The sequence below is a fragment of the Cladophialophora yegresii genome (assembly GCF_000585515.1).
Source record: "Cladophialophora yegresii CBS 114405 chromosome Unknown aczIN-supercont1.3, whole genome shotgun sequence".
NCBI lineage: Eukaryota > Fungi > Ascomycota > Eurotiomycetes > Chaetothyriales > Herpotrichiellaceae > Cladophialophora > Cladophialophora yegresii.
Window position 1 is genome coordinate 175,842 of NW_006913047.1, and position 18,935 is coordinate 194,776.

Below are 18,935 nucleotides of genomic sequence, written 5' to 3' on the forward strand. Positions count from 1 at the left end.
TACTGGTGAAGCTGAGCCATATACCGTCCTCTTCCACGAAGTCCTTTTCTCATGCAGGTCCAGTCCCCCCCTTCCGCCCGCAGGCCTGTAGGCCGCGACAGCATTGTCAAATGAACGACTGACCACATTTGCCGTCTTCTACTTCTCACGGATGTGCTGCGGGTCTTCGCCGGCATCTCCCTCCAGCTCTTGGATGTGCTTGTCCAACTCGTCGAGGTGCTTTCGTTGTTGGGCGAGCTTCTCCTTCAGCTTCCTCAAGCTGCAGTAATATACGTATTAATCATCCGTACTGAAGTATTCCTCAAAGAATGCATCGGGCGTACCTTTCCATTTCCTTTTCCCTGATGAACTTGGTTTCGCTGGCTTGCTCACGCTTGGTCCAGCTATCACTAATTGTTGGAAATGGGATGTCAGTGCACTGTATGTGATAAAGAGACAAGAATGTCCCCCTCAGACTCCTTGGATCACAACATTAAGTTGGTGATGGCCGTACCCTGAAGCAACTCCGCCAGATCTCGTGGCTCCGGTATCTCCCTCGGCGGCTCGGATGGCAGAAATGGAGAAGGAACGGCGGATTGAGGGAGCAGCACCAGCTCTTGCGAGCTTGACAACTTGCGTTCGTAGCATCTTGAGTGGTCAGTGGGTTGTTGTTCAAGATGAGGATAGCGAAGGGAACTACGGTGGCAGTTGAAGTTCAGGCTGCGGGATGAGGATCGATCGAAGCTCGCCTGCAATCGCAGCAGTGACGACTACCAGTACAAAGCACGTCAAATGCTTCGCCCTACTCCTGGGAGCTGCTACGGTCGACGGAAAAGGCAGCCTTGAGCAATAATTTGTAGCACGTGACCTTTGTCAGTCAAGGCTGAATGCCTGCAGTACAGCATCAGAGGCATGAGCACGATGGCACGGGCAGACCGCCAGCAGCAAAGACGAGCAGTGAGTCTTGACACAAGAATCTACGGAGTAATCACATGGAATTCTCGTCGATGAAACAAAGTGAGACTGTGAGGGAAATTGAAGAAAAGGTAAAAGCAGCCGCGTGGTTCTCAGGCGTGTCAGGGTCCAGCTGATGGACCTTCCTTGCTTGTGATTCCCCCCTTCCGTTGGGTACTGCTGCTTTCTGTTTGGGCCTTCCACCCTCCCACTTATCGAGCCACTCTGCATCGCTCCTCCCACTTCCTGCGGCTACCTGGAACCTGACTAGGCGACGCCTGCAGACTGCGCACACTCTCATCTTCGTCTTTCTTTCTCCCATACCAACAGCACCTTGCGATCACCACCACCTCGTCGCAAGCACATCTAATTCTGCTCGATCTCTCGGGTCCCCTGCCGTTCGAGTCTCTTTGACGTCTCAATTCTCCTTAGACGGTAAGCTACACCCCAGTAATCGTGTATTGCTCCTCCAGGGGGATACCATACCCCACGTATCGAATCGTCGACTGTCCCAGGTTAGTCGCGCTCCTGGTCACTTCAGCATCGCTCGTGTCGACATCGGGGTCGACATCGCTTCACGACGCTCGACGGCGACGCTTGATCAATCTGCCTCACCCTGGACCGGGCTCTCCAGGAGCGATCCCAACCCAAGCGCTATGATTGACGTCAATTGCCGCACCCTACCCGCTATCGACAATTGTCAACTTGAGATGGGCGTCAACGCTACGGAATCTGGTGGAAAGCGCCAGCGGCGTTCTCACGCGATTGCAACATTCAAGTCGACACTCTGTCCTGGTCTTGTTGTTGTCAGAATTATTTGTTGAGATGTTTTGTCTTGGATGACTCGGCTAATTGAATCCACCACAACAGGTCTCTTTTCCTTTACAAGTATCAGAAAACACAATCAAGATGGGTGTGGAAGAGTCAGTCTACCTCGCAAAGCTCGCTGAGCAGGCCGAGCGATATGAGGGTAAATTTCTTCCGCTTCTGACATCCAGTCCCAGCTGACGGTTGCTACAGAGATGGTCGAGAACATGAAGGTCGTTGCATCTGCAGACCAAGAGCTCTCCGTGGAAGAGCGAAATCTCCTCTCTGTCGCCTACAAGAACGTCATCGGCGCTCGTCGCGCTTCTTGGAGAATCGTCACTTCCATCGAGCAGAAGGAGGAGTCGAAAGGCAACGAAGCTCAGGTCAAGCTAATCAAGGAATACCGCCAAACAATCGAGAAGGAGTTGGGAAAGATCTGCGAAGACATCCTCGAGGTTCTTGACAAGCATCTGATTGCCTCCGCTCAGACAGGTGAATCTAAGGTGTTCTACCACAAGATGTAAGCCTATGGTGTCGTTCTCACTCGACTACATGTTCTAATGCTTGTCTAGGAAGGGCGACTACCACCGCTACCTCGCTGAGTTCGCTACTGCCGACAAGCGCAAGGAATCTGCCGACAAGTCCCTCGAGGCCTACAAGGCTGCTACAGAAGTCGCCCAGACCGACCTCGCTCCTACTCACCCCATCCGACTTGGTCTCGCGCTGAACTTCTCTGTCTTCTACTACGAGATCTTGAACTCCCCTGACCAGGCGTGTCATCTCGCCAAGCAGGCGTTCGACGACGCTATTGCCGAGCTCGACACTCTCAGCGAAGAGAGCTACAAGGACTCAACATTGATCATGCAGTTGCTGAGAGACAACTTGGTAAGTCGTAACAGTGTTTTGCTTTGTCTACCTCAGCTAATACCGTGCAGACCCTCTGGACTTCTTCCGAGGCTGAACCTCAGGAGGCCCCTGCTGCTCAGTCAGGTGAAGCTCCCAAGGACACCGAAGCCGCCCCTGCAGCAGAGCCTGCTGCCGAGAAGACTGAGTAGAGTAAGCGTGTCTTTGCTCGCGATGGTGTCGGTCGGTAGAGATACCCCAGTTTATGGCGGGGAGGAGGCGACTGTACGGCTGGACTACTAGCGGTTGAACAATCTTTCCCAATTACCTTTCTCCACCGATATTCCCATACTCTACCAAAGCAGATTCCCTTGCAACCGATCACAGCATAAGGTGACCTGGGCGGCGGTTGCGAATGCAAATGATTCGATGCAAGGTTCGCTACTCTAGGTCCGTCTTAGACAAAATACAGCCAGGCAGGAAGAAATAGCAATATGAGACCGGATCAAGATGCTTGAGCAGACATTCAATCATCGTTCGCATGCCGACTTGAGAAGCGTAAATACCTTTGCTCGCGCCTGAGACAGCATCTACTGACCGGACAGACATGACAACATAGTGGTGAGCAATCCTGACCCTGAACACTTACCCTCAAAATAGAGACCGGTCTGTCTCCATCGAGTTTTGCGGGTCAATCAGGAGAGCTGTATCGTATGTCCCCTACCTGAACTACTAGTTCAACCACGAGGAACAGGTAGGCAACAGTGCGCATCACAGGAGACGGATGCGGTCCGTATGACCCGACTGGCTTTACCGGTCTCCGATCCCATCACCATCTGCAGCTCCAGTACGGAGTAAGGTATCCAGATCTATTCGTCGTCCTCCCATAAGGCCAGTGCCACAGACAGACCACAGCACATCAGATGTCGATCTCGATCCCGTCTTCCCCGGCACCCCGCTTCATACCTCCTACCGCTAACTCGTCGGGTAAAAGGCCCATGCACTGTACGGAGACATTGCTCCGCTTTTTCCGCGCCGTACACAGTAGGCAATATGGGGGCTTGGCTCTCAACAGTAGGTATGTACAGGTATACGATGAGGCTGGACATTACGAGGTAGAAGTACGAGGACGCGCGATATCTCGTGGACGCCGCCATCCTACAGTCGGATGTCACACTCACGCGCAGATCTGGTGCAGTGCTGGTGGGATTCAAGCATGGTGGGATATGTGACTTTGCAGAACTTGAAAAGCTAGGTACAGTACATGCCTACTGTATGTTATGCAGCAGAAAAAGGCACCCAAGGCGACGACGAATCCAACGCCTCGAAAACCCGATTGGAGAACGGCGAAAATACATGGCCAGGTTTCATTCCAATTTCAATCGCTTCCCTTCCCTTCCAGACTAAGGTTCGTTTCGAGCCTGTTGCCTTTCCTGAAAGAAACTCGAAATGCATCGCAGCGCTTCCAAAGTATGTGCCAATTTGATGTCCTGTGTGCATTTCCAGCTTGTCGCTTTCCCAGAAAATTCGAAATGCATCGCGCCACCTCCAGTCTATCTGCCACCTTGGTGTCCTGTGTTCATTTCGCGCACCACATGTTCTTTGCTTTGTGTTGTGCTGAAACGATTCCGTGTCGGTTGTCTGCTGATTGCTGATCGACAGGGTAAAGGAACGCTTTCCAAAATCCCTGGCACACGAAGCATCCTCGAACGCTCCCCTTCCCTAACCCAAATCATGTCGCCTGACCGGACCGCTGTGCCAGTTCGTCTTCATCGTCTAGAAACCCTCTGCACTCAGGGCCTCTTACGCCGCTTGAGCCCCATCTCCACTGACACCGACACCGCCGTTTGCCTTCGCCTTCATCTCTTCCTCGTGGGCTTTGGCCTGCTTCCTCACGAGCCGATTATACCCCCAACTCGTCAGGGCCAGGTCGTTCACGCTGACCTGCCCGATGCGCACCAACTCTTCCCTCGCCATGAGCATGCTTGTGCGGTATTCGAACGGTGGGGAGCACGCAGGGTTGTGGCGGCGCCACAGATCGGCGACAAAACTGGGAAGCGGCAATGACAAGGAATTTTCGACTCCAGTCTGTGATGCAATGTCTTCGGCCAGATCGAGGAGGATTTCAGGGTCGGTTACCGCGAAGGCGTAGCTGGCGAAAATGGTGTTGATGTCGCGGTAGATGTCGCTGTCGGTGTGAAGAGCGTAGCTGGTGGGGGACTTGGCATTCCGATCGACGACGACGCTAGGAGTCGTGCCACGAGACACGGACGTGGCGTTTGTCGATGTTGTTGTCGATGTCGTGAGGTCGCTTGTGTATGCCGTGTTGGTCGTCGTGTTCAATGTCAAGGCCGTGAATGTGGTGCTCAATGCGGACTTTACATCCCCGTCGTCCTTGTCGTGACACTGTCGGAGTGGTGGCGCTGCATCAGTCTTGGTCTTTGTCTCTGCACGTGCCCCGACCTCCTGACTGTGGGGCGGAAGAACACCGCCTAACGCACTGACCCATTGACGATTACAGCGCTTGAAGTAGATACCCTTGGCGAGGGAGCTGGTGGCCAGACATTCTTCCAACCGCTTCTTCATGTCTCGGAGCCACGACCGCGCTTCGTTCTCTCTAGCGCGAGCCATCCACCGTTCTTCTTCCTCTTCTGCTGCTTCCTTCGAATTTGAAGTTGTGCTTACGGCCGAGCTGAGGAACTTGGACGGTGGTGATCCTTTGTCCGTCCCAGCGAAGACTTCGTCCTCGTCGACGCTAGAAGTTGACCGCCCGTCCCTTACACTGGCCGTACTCTCGCCGTCCGGGTGGGCGTTCAAGTCATGATCAACCCCAAACTCCAGGAGCTCGTCAATCATCGCCAGCCTGGCCCTCTCGAAGTCGTCCATGCGACGCACATCTGCCTTGGACTTGAGCACCACACGCGGCTCGTCAGAGTGAACACACCCCCTGGCGTGCGCGTACGTAAACGTCGGCAGCGGCGTCAGGTCGAATTCCGAATACTGAACCTTGTGCGGCCCACGCTGGTATTCCATGTAATTCACTGTTTCCTTGACTTTTTTCCTGAGTTCCTCCATGCATGTCGCGGTCACGCCGGCCGCGGTAACGGGGAAGTTCTGAACGGCGGAGTGCAATGGGTGGATGAGTCTGCGGGTTTCATTGAGCATTGTGTCGTCGAAGTACGGGTCCTTGGCGCTGTGGATGCACAGTTAGTATGTGCTTCTCTTGGTATGTCAGACTGAACAAGTGAAGAAATGTGTGCATTGGGGGGTCCTCTGGAAGTTAGTGACGAGGCTGTAACTATCCATAAGACCTATAGTCGCATCGAGCAGGATCGCGATTAATGCCTGGAGATGTAGGTGTGATAGATATAAGTGATCCTTCTCGCGGAAACTAAAACTCATCTTCCGTGGCTGGTCGCTGAGGATGATATTCGTGACCATCACTGTCACTGTCCCCATAAACATCGCGACATAACCTCGCCTAATTGTCCTCGCGATATTCATGGTCCACCGGGGCTGGGGACAGTATTTCCACCGTCGTACCACTGACCGGTGTAGCCGCGAAGTGTCATATGCATAATATCGCGAAATGAGAACAAAAACCGGTCGAACTTACACATCCTCATGCTTCTTGCATATCTCGAAGCGGACCGTGGTCTCTCCATCGCAGGTCCTCAGCTCGTGTGCGCGCACGCAGCTGGGACAGGCCTCGACCAAGTCGTTGCCCCAGTTGTGGTAGAGGGGCACGGGTAGCGTGCAGTCGAAGAGGATGAAAAAGACCATTTTGGCCGTGGTGTAAGGACGAAGGGATATGGAAGGGGAAGAAGATGAGGGAGAGGATGAAAGACAGATACTTATACTTGTCGCAGGAGAGGGAGGAGAGAAGGCAGCGATCCCCCTCTTGTCACTCCCTCGTTGGTGACAATGTAGTATGGTGACGTAGAGTAGTGATAGAGACAGAGAAGGTTGTCACCAGTAAGATGGGTCGTTGCTGCTGGATGGATGGGAGGTGGACGTCGGAACAAACCCTTCCTGACCCGTATGATGGTTCCTTGAGTTAGCAGGCTGTCATCAGCATGGAGCTCATTCATGAATGTGGATGTTGGACTTCGACGGTGTTACAGGTGTAAACTCCATTGTCATTCCATTGTCGACGTGGTTGTTGACAACGACAATTGCCACTCTCATCTTCTCATCTCGCCAGACCACGCCACGGGTATCCTCTCCAACCCCATCCGATCATTGTCTCTCGGGTTGCGACCCCTACAGTTTTATCGCCAGGCTAGCTTTGACGCCACGGCCTTCCGTCCCACACTTGTACTTATCACCTGTACTGGTGATGCGATCCTTCACGATGTCCTTCCATATATGGAGGGCACCAAAGCCCCATGCATCGAGGACGGCATGGGCATACCGAACCTCGAACGGCGCCTCCTCGGGCACAACGGCAGGTATGTTGGCACGAACCACCGGAACCCTCTTCATATCACCGACTTTCCGCCGGCTGATGCTTTTCCCGACGGTGATCGCTTGCCCAATAGAGTTGACGTAAGTGCCCGTGCAGCGCAGGAAGTAGACGGAGTCAGCCAGACCATTGTTGGGCGAAATGATTGGCGTGTGGTTCACGATACAGTTACCGACGTGATGTGTCTTGGTGTGAAGCGCATTGGGGAACATGATAGGCATCATCGGGTGGTTTCTCGCGCTTGTCAAGCCCGCGTCAGGTCTATTGGGTTGTGAGCTCGCGAACAAGACAATAACATGAGAGCAGACTCACGCGTAACGATGGAAGCGACATGTCTGGTGGATGATTTCCCAATCTCCGTTGCAATATTCCGTGACTTTGACCGGTCTCTCACAGTCGAGACAGATGCGCAGAGGGTAGGCGCTGAAGTCGAGGTTAGGTGCCAGAACTTCTCGAGGCCGGTTCAGCCACCCCTGTCTCATCGCCTTGGTCCAGAGGTGCCAGTTGTCCGGTCTGTCGCGACCAGGGCGGCGGCGATGATAGGGCTGGGCTCGATCAACGCGAGTAGGCATCTGTCTTCTGACAAACACTCGTCCCATGGTGGCGGCAGTAGCAGGAAATGGTTGGTAGAGATGAGTGTGGTTGAGTATGAAGATCGGCTGAGATTGGAAGAGATGAGACACATTGCGCGGATGGAAGTGGAAGTGAATGCGACAGAGGCCGTTCTGTTACTTTGTTGTCTTCACATCGCGCGGTGAGGCAACAGCTCTGTTGGCCGCACCAGACCTGGCGTGAATGTGAAGGCGGTGGGTGAAGAGGCTGAACAAAGACAAACCCAGGACGACCAGGTCCATGATATGGACTGCCCACCAGATCTTGAGGTCCAGACCACACATTTGGATCTCATACTTCCACTCTCCTTCTCCCTGATCAAACCAAGCACTGAGGAGTCCTGCATTGCCACCATAATCTCCCATCATGCTTCGAAGTGTAATTTCGCGAACCCCGGTGTGAGAAGTGGCCTGGCTGGCGTGCTCCCACCTGGAAACATCCCATATTGTCTCTCCCTTATCCTCATGCTGGCCTTCGGAAGTTGACCAAACGGAATCTGCAGGGACAAAGTGCCAGGTATCACAACCTTCATGGTCATGACCGGTCAAAATCAGGCCGTTTCTTCCCTTGCCTTGCGCTGGCGCGTCACGATCACCACTCATACCGAACAAAGCCTGCAATGTGCCATGACGACTTGCTTCCTCGCTCAGATGATTCTGCTCCCTCATTCCGTGAGGCTTATACATCCCACCACCATCGTCATTCGGCCAGTAGCCGAAGAATGGAGCATCAACACAAGTTCCTTCCTTCTTATGCAGGGGAAGGTGGGTCAGCAGAAGAGTGAAAGACGATCGGTCCTCTACAGGTCGCAAACGGTGGTTGATGAGGCCATTCAGATAATCAAAAGTTTCAGAGCGGAGATCGTCTGAGAATGCAGGGCCGTCCAGGATGAGACTGTTGAGGACAATAAGATGCAGCGACGGATGGGATGGTGCCACTGTCTCTGGTGCAACAAGTGTGGCGTTGGACCCGGGATATTGAAAGCGAACATCCCAGTTGGCTTTGCCAAAGACTCTCTCAAACCTGTCCACCCTAGTTCGAGAGATGTCTCCCGCATAACCAATATCGTGGTTACCAGCAATGTTTATGGTTCGGGTCGTCCAGCTTGCGTCCTCCAGCTCAAAGATCCTTTCCTGCGCTTCGCTGTCCAAAAGGCTGATATGGTCTTCAACTCTGTGACCCTTCGTAAAGACCCTATTCCAAAACCTCCATCCTCTCCACTCGAACTCCGCGTCGGTCACCCATTGGCTGCCAATGAGGTCTCCGAGCACAGTGACGTGGGTGGGTCGTGTCCACCAGTGCAGTGTTCGATATATGTGACCCAGGTAGTAGTCATTGCCGAAGAGGTCAATACGCTTGCGCAGCGCCCCCAGTGCTTCCGGGACGTCTTGAAGGGCCACATCTCGAGCTAGCTCCAGAAAAGGCGATAGTTCGTGAGACTTGGTGGTGGGCAGGCTCGTCCAGCGCCGTTTGAGTTTAGGTATGAAGGCATCGTCAGGTTTGGGAAGGGAACTGTCCCCCTCGAGCTGAGGATCAGCAAGGGCCAGCAGCCGGAAAGGAGCAGTCACAGAGTCACTGCCGGTGTCTAAGGTGTGGTCAAAGAGGAGATGTCGTCGGACTGTACTGATAAGGGACGACGTCGCCGACCCATCGGTCGCTGGAAAGACACATCCGTGAAAGAGTGGATATAGATACAGATATATCGTCACACAAAGAGCGACTGGGAGGAGAAAGCGCAGCAACTTGTCTGCAACGCCATAATTATACATTGAGCCATGAAGAACAGACAAACGAGGACCGCAGAATGGAGAGGAGAGAACGATGGCTTGTGACTCGGGCGTCGAGGACAAGATGGAGACGGCGACGCGGTCAAATCCACGTTGGAGCCTCACGTTGGAGCCTCACGTGGCCGCCCCGCTAGCGGCGCCGTAGACGCTTGATTGGCTGACTATCGGCCGCTAGCATTGGCAGAACCCCTGAAGCCCCTTTTCTGTCACTGCGCTCCCAGCCTAGCGCCCCAGATACGACATGCTACCCCTTTTGTACAGGGGCCGAGGAACAAGTAGCTACACTGTACTATCGGGAAGGGAAAGCCAGTGGACAGTATTATGTATTACCCCAAGACCGATTATATGTAGTATCAGAAGGGTGTCTCTTTCCCCTAGGTCGTCATGTCTTTATTTTCCCGCGCTGCATCATCCTGAAAAGCTGTAGTGTTTACATCCGCGGACCCAGTCCCCAGTTGAAGATTCAAATCCGAGTCGTTGAAATCCAGGCCCTGGATGTTCAAGCCTGTCTCTGCCTCGTGCTTCTCGAGAGGAGGCGTTCGCTGTTCCGGAAGCTCGGCCAGCTGGCCGGCCTCGTCTTGCTCCTCCGTGCCCTTCAGAGCTGGAGGCCGTTCTTTCCGCGCCCGGGCCTTGGCTAAGCTGATGGTCTTTTGCCGGTTTGTGGTCTCGAAACTAGTCAGATCGTGCTCAATGGTGGCTTTCAGGATCTCGGCCATCCATTTCCGTCCCTCTGTGATATTGTCCACTTGAAAAACATGGACTGTCGGTTTCGTGAATTGGACAGCTCTAGACGAGCCTGCTTTGGGGGGCACAAGCTTGAAGTAGAAAGGTGCGCCGCTTGGGGAACCCCGTGCAACGTTTGGAGAGGTCTCACTGGACGTCCCAGCGGATTTGACGGACGGGGCGGATTTTCCCGTCATGACGGTAGAGAGCGAGGTAATGGGGTCGGCGGCCGTACCCAGCACTTTATGCCCGGAGATGTCGATGATGCCTTTTTCCTCGGTGTCGGTTTCCGAGTAATAGTATGACAAGCGACGTCCTCGGAGGACGAAAAGCCTGGGCTTCCATTGTGCCACGATGCCCGACGACCTTTTCTTCATCCAGCCAGAATAATCACAGCTTTTGCGTGCGTCGGTGGGTGAGATTTGCAACAGCCCTTTAGTGTAGGCGCTCGTCTGGCGTTTGGTCTTAGGATTCGTTCGTACTGGCATCTTGGTATGCAGTAGTGGCCCGAGCTGTTCGGTTGTGCCTTTCGAGGAGGTATCGGTGTGGTCCATGTCAAAGCTTCGCGATGTCGCTGAAGGAGTCTGGGATCCTGATGGTGAGGCAACCGGGCTTTCCTTCAGTGTGTCAGATATTATGTTCGATGAACTCGCTGCTGCGTCCTTCTCATTTCCTGTTACGGCCTCAGATGCTGCTCGGATACCCAGCAGTTTCCGGGCCTTTGATGAGGAAGTCAAACTAGCCGGGTTTGACACCACTGGAGACGTTGATCCATTTACGAGCTGTGGCGAAGATAGTGCCGACAATCTATCCTCTTCAAGATTGGTGACGGTAGGGGACTGTGGTATAGGAGACCTGATGGGGGTCAAATTCCGGGCACTTGCAGAGCGGAATCGACCCTTGTAGGAGCGGCTGTGATAGGCTTTCGCCGCTGGAGAGATGGCTACGAGTGCTCTCTCCCTGATCGAATCAACGCTGCTGAGTCGAGTATGTCGTTTCATTCCAAGGCTAGTCTTGGTTGAGTCGTCCATCGCGCTTGATTGGCGGGAGTGGCCAGCACTCTCCGCGCCTCCTCGCTTCCTCAGCAGATTACGGGCTTTTCTGTTGTCAAGCTCATTACCGCTGAAGTAGCCACGATCAAGCTCGGCGGTCGAATTCTCGCCATCATCCACAGACAAATCAATGCTCGGTGGTTGATTGCTGATGTTCAGCTTCAGTGACGGGGCGCTACCACTGGTGTTCGCGGTGGTAGCGTTGCTCATGGACCAGTCTCTGTCAAACGACGCATTTTTCTTGTGTGCTGCGGATGGCTCCTGGACGCTGGGGCTTGCATACTCGATTGATGAATGGCGGCGGGAATGGTGTGTATCTCGGATTAAGGAAGCGGACGGTCGAGTCGGACTATCTGTTGCCAAGGAAGCTCTCCACGGTGAAGGGGGTGTGCTTCCTTGGAGCTGAGATCGAGCGAACGAGGACGGAGTCATTGGATGTTCTGTGACAGGAGAGATTGACTGTACGTGAACGTAAGGGTGAGGGTGCTGTGAGGGTCGAATTGAAAGGCCGGGTTCTTCCATCAAACTGGGTATCCGGGGTAGGAGAGTAGTGCCACGGACTTGACTTCGGGCAACATCTTCATTTGACCCATTATTCTTCAGGCTGCTCTTCCTCGAATCCTTCCCACCACGAAGCTGATTCTGGAAGTCTCTGATCTTGTGCCACGTCTTCAGGCGGCGACCCATGAGACCAAAGTCAAAGTCCTTCATGTGAATGAACGACTGGTCCATGTCCAACAAGACATCGCCCGTAATCTCCTGCTCTTCGAAGATGTCGCAATGCTTTGGATCGATTCCAAGGCCTCTTAGATACTCGGCAGTCTCTTTCGCGTCCCATAACCTGACATCTGCTTCCGTGAGTTGAGCGTTCTCCTCACTGTCGGTTTCCGGGCCGGCGATATATGGACTCCTATCAAAGTGGCTACTGTACTCGCTCCCCGTGTCCTCGCCTAGATGGTCGGGCGGAGCCAGGCTTTGACGTGGAGTGCTCAAATCTGTGATGTGTTCATTTATGACGCTCAACGTCTCATTCATTACTGGACTCTCTTCCCCGTTTTGTCTGCTTGAAAGAGCTTGCCCAATGCTGCGGTGGACATGAGTAGTTGGAGAGGGTGGTACGGAATTTCGCAAAGGCAGGCTAGAGTGTTGATGTGGGGATGAGGCGACTGTCCGGTGGGTTGAGCTCTCCATTGTTGGACTTGTTGGGGTGGCAGGTTTGACTGGCTCAGGTTTTGGTGATGTGTAGGCGGAAAGACTTGGAGAGGGCTCAGGGCTTCTGACAGCTGTCGCACCTACAGGGCTGAAGTGCGGCGGGAGTTTTGCGGTATAGACTGTTGAGTGTGTGAGTGGTAGCTGGTAGAATCATGGACCAGACAAATGACCTACCCCCCGGAAAGAGACCCATCGTCCCTTGACCAAGATGCTTGCCCAAATACCAGCCGTCCCCAAAGCCTTCGTCCATTTCGACCAACTCGATCTGATCCGTCTTGCGAAGCGTCAATTCATCTGCACTTCTCGCGTCGAAGTCATCTAAAGCCAGTCAGCTCAGCATCCACGCACCCCAGGTGACGGCAGAGTGAACGCACGGATGGCAACCAAGATATCACCGGGCTGTGGAGCAGCCTTTGGCCGCTGTTGCAAAGAGACCGACATCTTCAGTCACCGTTTCGTAAACCCAAGCGCGACAAGCGACTAGCCCAGAAATTGCAACTGTTTCGTCGGCAGATCGACTGGACGCGCCGTGACAGAAACCTGCATGATAGAGAGGGCCCTTTCAGGAGAGTGACAGGGTGAAGGACAGGGGGGAGGTTGAAATATGATGCAAAGGTCGGTCAACACTGTCGCACAAGAGGAGGAAGATTACTGCTCGGGAGTGTCGCTGTCAGAAGCGGAGTCGAGGTGTCATGACAAGCGACGCGGCGGTGACATGGAGACCCAGTAATTTTACTCTTTCATAACACAGTCCGCGCCAGACTGCTTCTTGAACGAGTGTGTTTCCTACTTTTCCTCATACCCAACACGCCATGGGAAGAGACAGTGACAACGAGACGCTGCAGCGCAGGCGGACCTCAACGGCCGACTCCTGGCCGACCACGTGCAACGCGTATTACTGGTGGGCGACTGGCCGTCATGGCGCTCGTCTTCCCCGCAGCCATGACCCTTACGCTTGAGCCGCAGCGCTGCGCTGCGCTACACTCCACAACTCGATGATACCCGTACTCGTACTAGACTTCTTCAGAGGACGTTTGGCTCGTCCCGCCGACTCTGATCCCACCCTGTCTGTCTCTATCGCCGCCATCTAACACAACGACAGTCACGGACAATCGTGCGCGGGGCGACACACGCAGCCCCGGAGAAGCCATGCCATGTTACCTTGTCGCGTGAGTCAATCAACATCTGTTCTTCATTGTTCGATGCGCATTCTTTCTGACCCTGGCGAAGGAAATATTCGGGGATACTCCAATCAACCACCTGCATTCGCTACCGCCTCTGCCACGTTGGAATCTGAGCATGGCTTGAGTATTGTCAAGCATGCCAGGCCACAGTGAAGATTTCGCCCTAAGTGCCGCTGCTGTTCAGTCCTCCAATGCTACAAGCAACTTGTTTTTGGGCACTGCCCCCAGGTCGTGGATGGTCAAGAGCGGTGCAGGCGCCATTGGAGTGACCGTGCAGCCTCAACCAGCCCGCCGGTACAGCAATCCAACACGCAAGAGACCAGAGCCTCAGAGACTCCAGACCACTCTACCAGCGGGACCTTCAGATGAATCTCCCACCATTGCGGCTGCGACCCCGTCACATGCTTCCCTCGACTTTACAAGGCAATCGCGACTTGCGTCGTCTACGATTGAGGACGAAAATGCACGGCAGCAGGACACACTACACAGTCTGGAGAGACCGTCAACAGCCACGAACAAGCAAACAGCCGATGCACACCAGGCACAGGCTGTGCCTGCTCTCAATTCCGTTAGCCTAGATGGCCCTATATTTAGCGACACTGAGATGGAGGGCATGTCGAGAGTGCCTGGATCAGATAACCCACACGCGGTAGCAGTACAGCCATTGGCCGCGAATCCAAATACAACTTCAGGTGCGGATGCGGAAGACAACGTCGCGGCAGAGATGGTGGCGCTTGTTGGTGACGACGTCGAGCCTTTATTCACCTCGCAGTCTCCAGAACACATCTTGCTTCCAGACATACCTCCGACAAATGCATCTAACCAAAACGTCGACCTCTTTAGGCCGAGCAGCACGCAACGCGCCTCCCCCACCAGCAGAGCAGCCCTGCTGAATACTTCCACTCGAAGTGACTTCGCTCCTATTGGCGCTACCCCTCCGGCCGACGGAGGCCACTCTGGTAGCCGCGGAAAGCGCGTGGCTGATGCGAGACTGTCTGAGGAGCGAAGAACGCGCGGGAGACTCAGTGCGGACGTCCTCGAGCTTCAATTGCAACTACCAACGCCTCAAGACTCTCCCGTAACCTCCAACATGGCTACTCTCATTGAAAGGTTCGAGTCGGCGCTAGGAGAGATTGAAGCTGCTCCGCCCACGATCGATCCCACAGTTGCCATTGATAGCCGTCGCGTTGAGATGATGCGCGACGCCTGCCGTGAGAATGATCGCTTCTTCCTCCTCGCTCATAACCTCTACTGTCTCTGGTCAGCCGGGCAACACGGCATCCTTGGTCAGCTACATTTCACCGAACTGCATTTCAAAGGCATGCAAGTTCTGGAGCAAGTTTTGGGTCCCAAGCAGTATTTGACTTCAGGGGTGTTCCAAGTCTTCTTGACGTTTCCTCAAGCCCCAGAGGCATTGCTTCAAGACAGGAGCCGGCAATTCGCGGCGCTGCTCGAGGAGGTGCGCTGTTTTCTCTTCCACTTGGGTACCGGCTTCTTTACTCTACGCGATTCCGCATTGCGTAGAAAATGCCCGCCCTGTCCGGCCGAGTTCAAATTCTCTTTGAAGCTGCCGTCACCCGCCCTACAAAAGGCGCTTTTTCGTTCCATTCTGCGTCAGACTTATAACGACCAGGCCTGGCTGCCGCAGGCTTTGTCGCTGTTTTCAAACGAATTAGACAATCCGGACGGTTCAGCCATAAGTATTGCTGAGCTGAATGCGTACCATGGTGCTCAACTGGGGCCCATCGTCAGCCGTTGGACCCACGCATATGCTCAACAGCTCAAGCAGTACGAGGAGGCTGCGAGGAATGCAGGCAGGACATTGCCGCCAGCCAGTGCCCAGCCACCGATTAGCGGCGATCAAAGTCTCAATTCTGCTCAGATGTACATCGCAAATAGCCCCGTCGCTGGACCCCCAGACACGCCTGTCAATATTCCGGGCCTCCCTCAACCGTCACATCCAGCGCCAGTTGCACCTCCTCAGTTTATCTCGCGACCCTCAGATTCCCTATTGCGACCAGGTCATTTCTTCCCGACCTCCTCTTCGCCGATTCGGTTCAGCACCCAGCCGCCACATCCTCCGAATCCGCTACAGCACTCCTCCCCGACGGTCCTTCGCTCACAGCCCCTTGCAACCTCCTGGGCGCATAGCCCGGGCAACATATCATCGAATTTTCCTGGACCACCCCAGATTACTTACTCCCACCCCCACTCACAGGTCTGGAGTCAGAACTGGAATGGCAGCAATCCTGGCCAAGCGCTGCCTAACCACGCCAGCAAGATCAATCCGGGCACGCCCGAGATAGCACCCATGGAACCCGCGGGCCTTCCTCCGTCAAGCCGACCGGGTTGGCGTGGCTTAACGATCTTAGATGAGCGCCAGCGCGATGGGAGGACTGAGTTTCGTGTTCGATGGAATGGCACCAGGATTCCAGACGGCTCTTGGTTACCAGAGATCCAACTGCAGAATGCACAAGAAGAAATTGCGGTTTTTCGGGCCAGGGTGGTGGCGCACAACCTGCGTCGCAATCAGCAACGTGGTCTGGGAATTCTGAGTCCTGGCGAGCCAACCGCGCATACCCAGCAGTATATCGCCAGCACCAACCCAACGTTTGCAGCTTCGACTCAGCAGCAACACGCTCAGGGACCGCAGCTGGTAAGCAACGTCGCAGGCCAACAGCAGGCTACCACCCAGGAAGCCGTACCTTCGGTCAGATATCAGCAGTATTCCGCAATGGTACAGTCGCTTCAAGCTCCAAATCTCCAGCAACGCCCAGCTATGCGTACGCCAGCCCACTCTCGTGGCTCTTCGGGGACTCCCGCGATGCAAGTGCCTCCGAGTGCCCAGCAGCTCTCAAGCCCGCCCACATCGAGGAATGTACATGCACCTGCAAGATCAGATTCAATGCGCACGCCTGTCAGTATCCCGTCTCGGCCGACTGCCCGCCCGGAAACTTCTTTGAATGATTCATATCAAATGAACCCCCCAACGTTGCCAGCTGCAAGAGCAGCGCAGAGTGCAATCCCACAATTTGAACAGCCGCAACAGCCTGCAGTCCCTCAACAGGGCCTCCCTTTTTTCCATCCTGATCCGAATTTCATTTTGGCTCAAATGGCAGTGCCGAATCCCGACCACTTCGCGCTTCATCAAGCTGGGCTCCGCAGCCCCGAGTACCGTAAGAAGATCGACCCGGACGGCAATGAATCCGATGCTCGCTACTATCAGTATGTGGAAAATATTATTGAGCTACCTGAAGTCATTACCAGAGACTCTGGTCTGATTCGATGGAACATGCACATTCCCCAACAAGTATGGTCGAGGAGGACGACGCCTCTGCCTGCCTTGGGGGAATATTTGATTCCACAACGCATAGTGGCCAATGGAAATGTGCAGTTCAGGTTGAAGGCAATCGTCCTTGCTGAGGAAGAAGGAGGGTCCCGGCCTACACTATCAGAGTTCTGTACCCAACCGACCAGATGGCCAAAGTGTCTCTCTGTCTCTATTAACGAACATCACGGGGTCGACTTCCGGCGGAAAGCGCACCACGGCGCAGATCTTGCTACAGACATAACAGAGATGGTCAGGGAAGGCGATAATGAGATAGTGATTGCCGCCATTTTCAGCCCCCAAGAGGCGGAGGTGAAATTCCTGATGGTAGTGGAGATCATCTGCATAGCAGACTATCAGACGCTGCTCCGAATGCCGCCACGGATTCCCGCCGCAGATGCTCTTGCTACCATCATAAAATCCTGGGCGAACAGCGCAGAGGATGACGATGAAGTGGCGATTCACCGGGAGATGAGCATTGACCTCATGGATCCCTTCACCTCTGTCATATGGGCAATCCCTGTCAGAGGGTCAGAGTGCAGGCATCCACAATGTTTTGACCTCGAGGTTTTTCTGTCGAGTCGCACAGGCCGGACCAAGGATAGCGGTATGTCAAGTCCTGACAAATGGCTCTGTCCGATCTGCAAGAGCGATTGTCGACCTCCAATGCTAGTCGTTGACGGATTCCTATTGGGTGTTCGCAGGATCTTGGAGGAGGATGGGCAGCTTCTCACCAAGACCAAGGCAATTCTTGTCAGAGCTGATGGTACTTGGGAGCCCAGGCTGGAAGAGGCATCGAAGGACGAAGGTAGAAGCGCGCCAGCCTCGAACGCATCTAACCCAGGAACCCCTGCTCCACCTGCGCCGGCGGCGCCAGGCCTGACCATTGCACCTGCAGCACCGCCCTTTATCGTTCTCGACGACGATGACGACTGATCTGGATGTGATCTTGCTCACCACAACCAGTTCGTCATGGCTGCAGACCACCTCACGACATCTACGACCCATGTCTGGCGGTCCAAAGCCAGCTTCCCACTTCACCGACACTGCACTTTTACAGAATTCAGGTCCTCCAGCTCTGTGGCGACTCGCCAGGACGTGCCAACCCGCACAGGTCATCGGACGACGCCACGACAGCTGCAATTTGCGCTACCTTCCTTCGACTCTTTAGCCAGCTGTGAACAGCTGCTTTTTTGATATTTGCATTTTGGTTCATTGGTGCTTACGAGATACCCTTTTGCGTTTGTTTTAATGAACTTTCGAATGCACTTCTCCCTGCTGGATGGATTCGTGGTGCAACAGGGAGCTCTCAGAGTAGGATCTGGTTTCGGAATCGGGGACGACTGGAGTTTGGCGCCCTCACAATTGGCGTTACTGATTGAATGTGCGTCCCCCGTCGATTGACTGGTCTTGGGAGGTTTCTAGTGCGTTACGGACCAGACTTTGGTAGCATAATCTATCTGCAGGCTTGCACGGCGCCACGATGAAAAATACATGTCAAGGATATCGGGGCGGCGGAGTCCAGATTCGTGAACGGAATACGGAACCAGCTTTTACATAGCGGCTTCAATGCGGAGAGCCTCAGCTGCAGGGCCACTCGAGGAGATGCTCAACGACCGGCAGAGCTTGAGAATCGACAGAGCTTGAGAATATTATGGCAAGTTGACGACCGTAGAGGGTGAAAACATCAGTCCTCATCCGCTCTGTGGCAGTATTCCCCCCCCTAGGGCGTACAGTACCATTCACATCTTGTGTCATACCTATGCATTCACGGTTTTGTCTCTCTGCTATTTCGTCTATCTACTGTAAGGATCTTGTGCAAAGCAAGATACTACCTAGGTAATTATCAACCGGTATTCGTACCTAGATATCCTGTTTCCGACTTTTCAAATGTACAGACAGTATGAAGAACACCTATTTATTCTCCTGCATTGTAAATTGCCTGTTTCTCATGGGTACATTCATTTTGTCCCAGTTGCCTTATGAACA

General features: G+C 54.1%; 7 protein-coding genes across 7 annotated transcripts; 2 read left to right on the forward strand and 5 right to left on the reverse strand.

Moving 5' to 3' along the window:
- Positions 1-138: 138 nt before the first annotated feature.
- A1O7_03769 (uncharacterized protein) lies at positions 139-627 on the reverse strand (the record flags this gene model as incomplete). The annotated part of the gene is made up of 3 exons (XM_007757786.1): positions 139-259; positions 324-389; positions 494-627. The coding sequence occupies 3 exons, from the start codon at positions 625-627 to the stop codon at positions 139-141; spliced, it is 321 nt and encodes a 106-aa protein (XP_007755976.1).
- Positions 628-1,842: 1,215 nt separating this feature from the next.
- Positions 1,843-2,795, forward strand: A1O7_03770 (14-3-3 family protein; the record flags this gene model as incomplete). Its single annotated transcript, XM_007757787.1, has 4 exons — positions 1,843-1,903; positions 1,954-2,260; positions 2,313-2,625; positions 2,676-2,795. 4 exons carry the CDS (start codon positions 1,843-1,845, stop codon positions 2,793-2,795), a joined length of 801 nt encoding a protein of 266 aa, XP_007755977.1.
- A 1,591-nt stretch (positions 2,796-4,386) lies between these two features.
- Positions 4,387-5,748, reverse strand: A1O7_03771 (uncharacterized protein; the record flags this gene model as incomplete). Its single annotated transcript, XM_007757788.1, has 1 exon — positions 4,387-5,748. The coding sequence occupies one exon, from the start codon at positions 5,746-5,748 to the stop codon at positions 4,387-4,389; it is 1,362 nt and encodes a 453-aa protein (XP_007755978.1).
- A 1,098-nt stretch (positions 5,749-6,846) lies between these two features.
- A1O7_03772 (uncharacterized protein) lies at positions 6,847-7,647 on the reverse strand (the record flags this gene model as incomplete). Its single annotated transcript, XM_007757789.1, has 2 exons — positions 6,847-7,309; positions 7,361-7,647. The coding sequence occupies 2 exons, from the start codon at positions 7,645-7,647 to the stop codon at positions 6,847-6,849; spliced, it is 750 nt and encodes a 249-aa protein (XP_007755979.1).
- Positions 7,648-7,776: 129 nt separating this feature from the next.
- On the reverse strand, positions 7,777-9,429 carry A1O7_03773 (uncharacterized protein; the record flags this gene model as incomplete). The annotated part of the gene is made up of 1 exon (XM_007757790.1): positions 7,777-9,429. One exon carries the CDS (start codon positions 9,427-9,429, stop codon positions 7,777-7,779), a length of 1,653 nt encoding a protein of 550 aa, XP_007755980.1.
- A 392-nt stretch (positions 9,430-9,821) lies between these two features.
- A1O7_03774 (uncharacterized protein) lies at positions 9,822-12,875 on the reverse strand (the record flags this gene model as incomplete). The annotated part of the gene is made up of 3 exons (XM_007757791.1): positions 9,822-12,553; positions 12,609-12,752; positions 12,809-12,875. The coding sequence occupies 3 exons, from the start codon at positions 12,873-12,875 to the stop codon at positions 9,822-9,824; spliced, it is 2,943 nt and encodes a 980-aa protein (XP_007755981.1).
- An 879-nt stretch (positions 12,876-13,754) lies between these two features.
- Positions 13,755-17,882, forward strand: A1O7_03775 (uncharacterized protein; the record flags this gene model as incomplete). Its single annotated transcript, XM_007757792.1, has 1 exon — positions 13,755-17,882. One exon carries the CDS (start codon positions 13,755-13,757, stop codon positions 17,880-17,882), a length of 4,128 nt encoding a protein of 1,375 aa, XP_007755982.1.
- Positions 17,883-18,935: the final 1,053 nt, after the last annotated feature.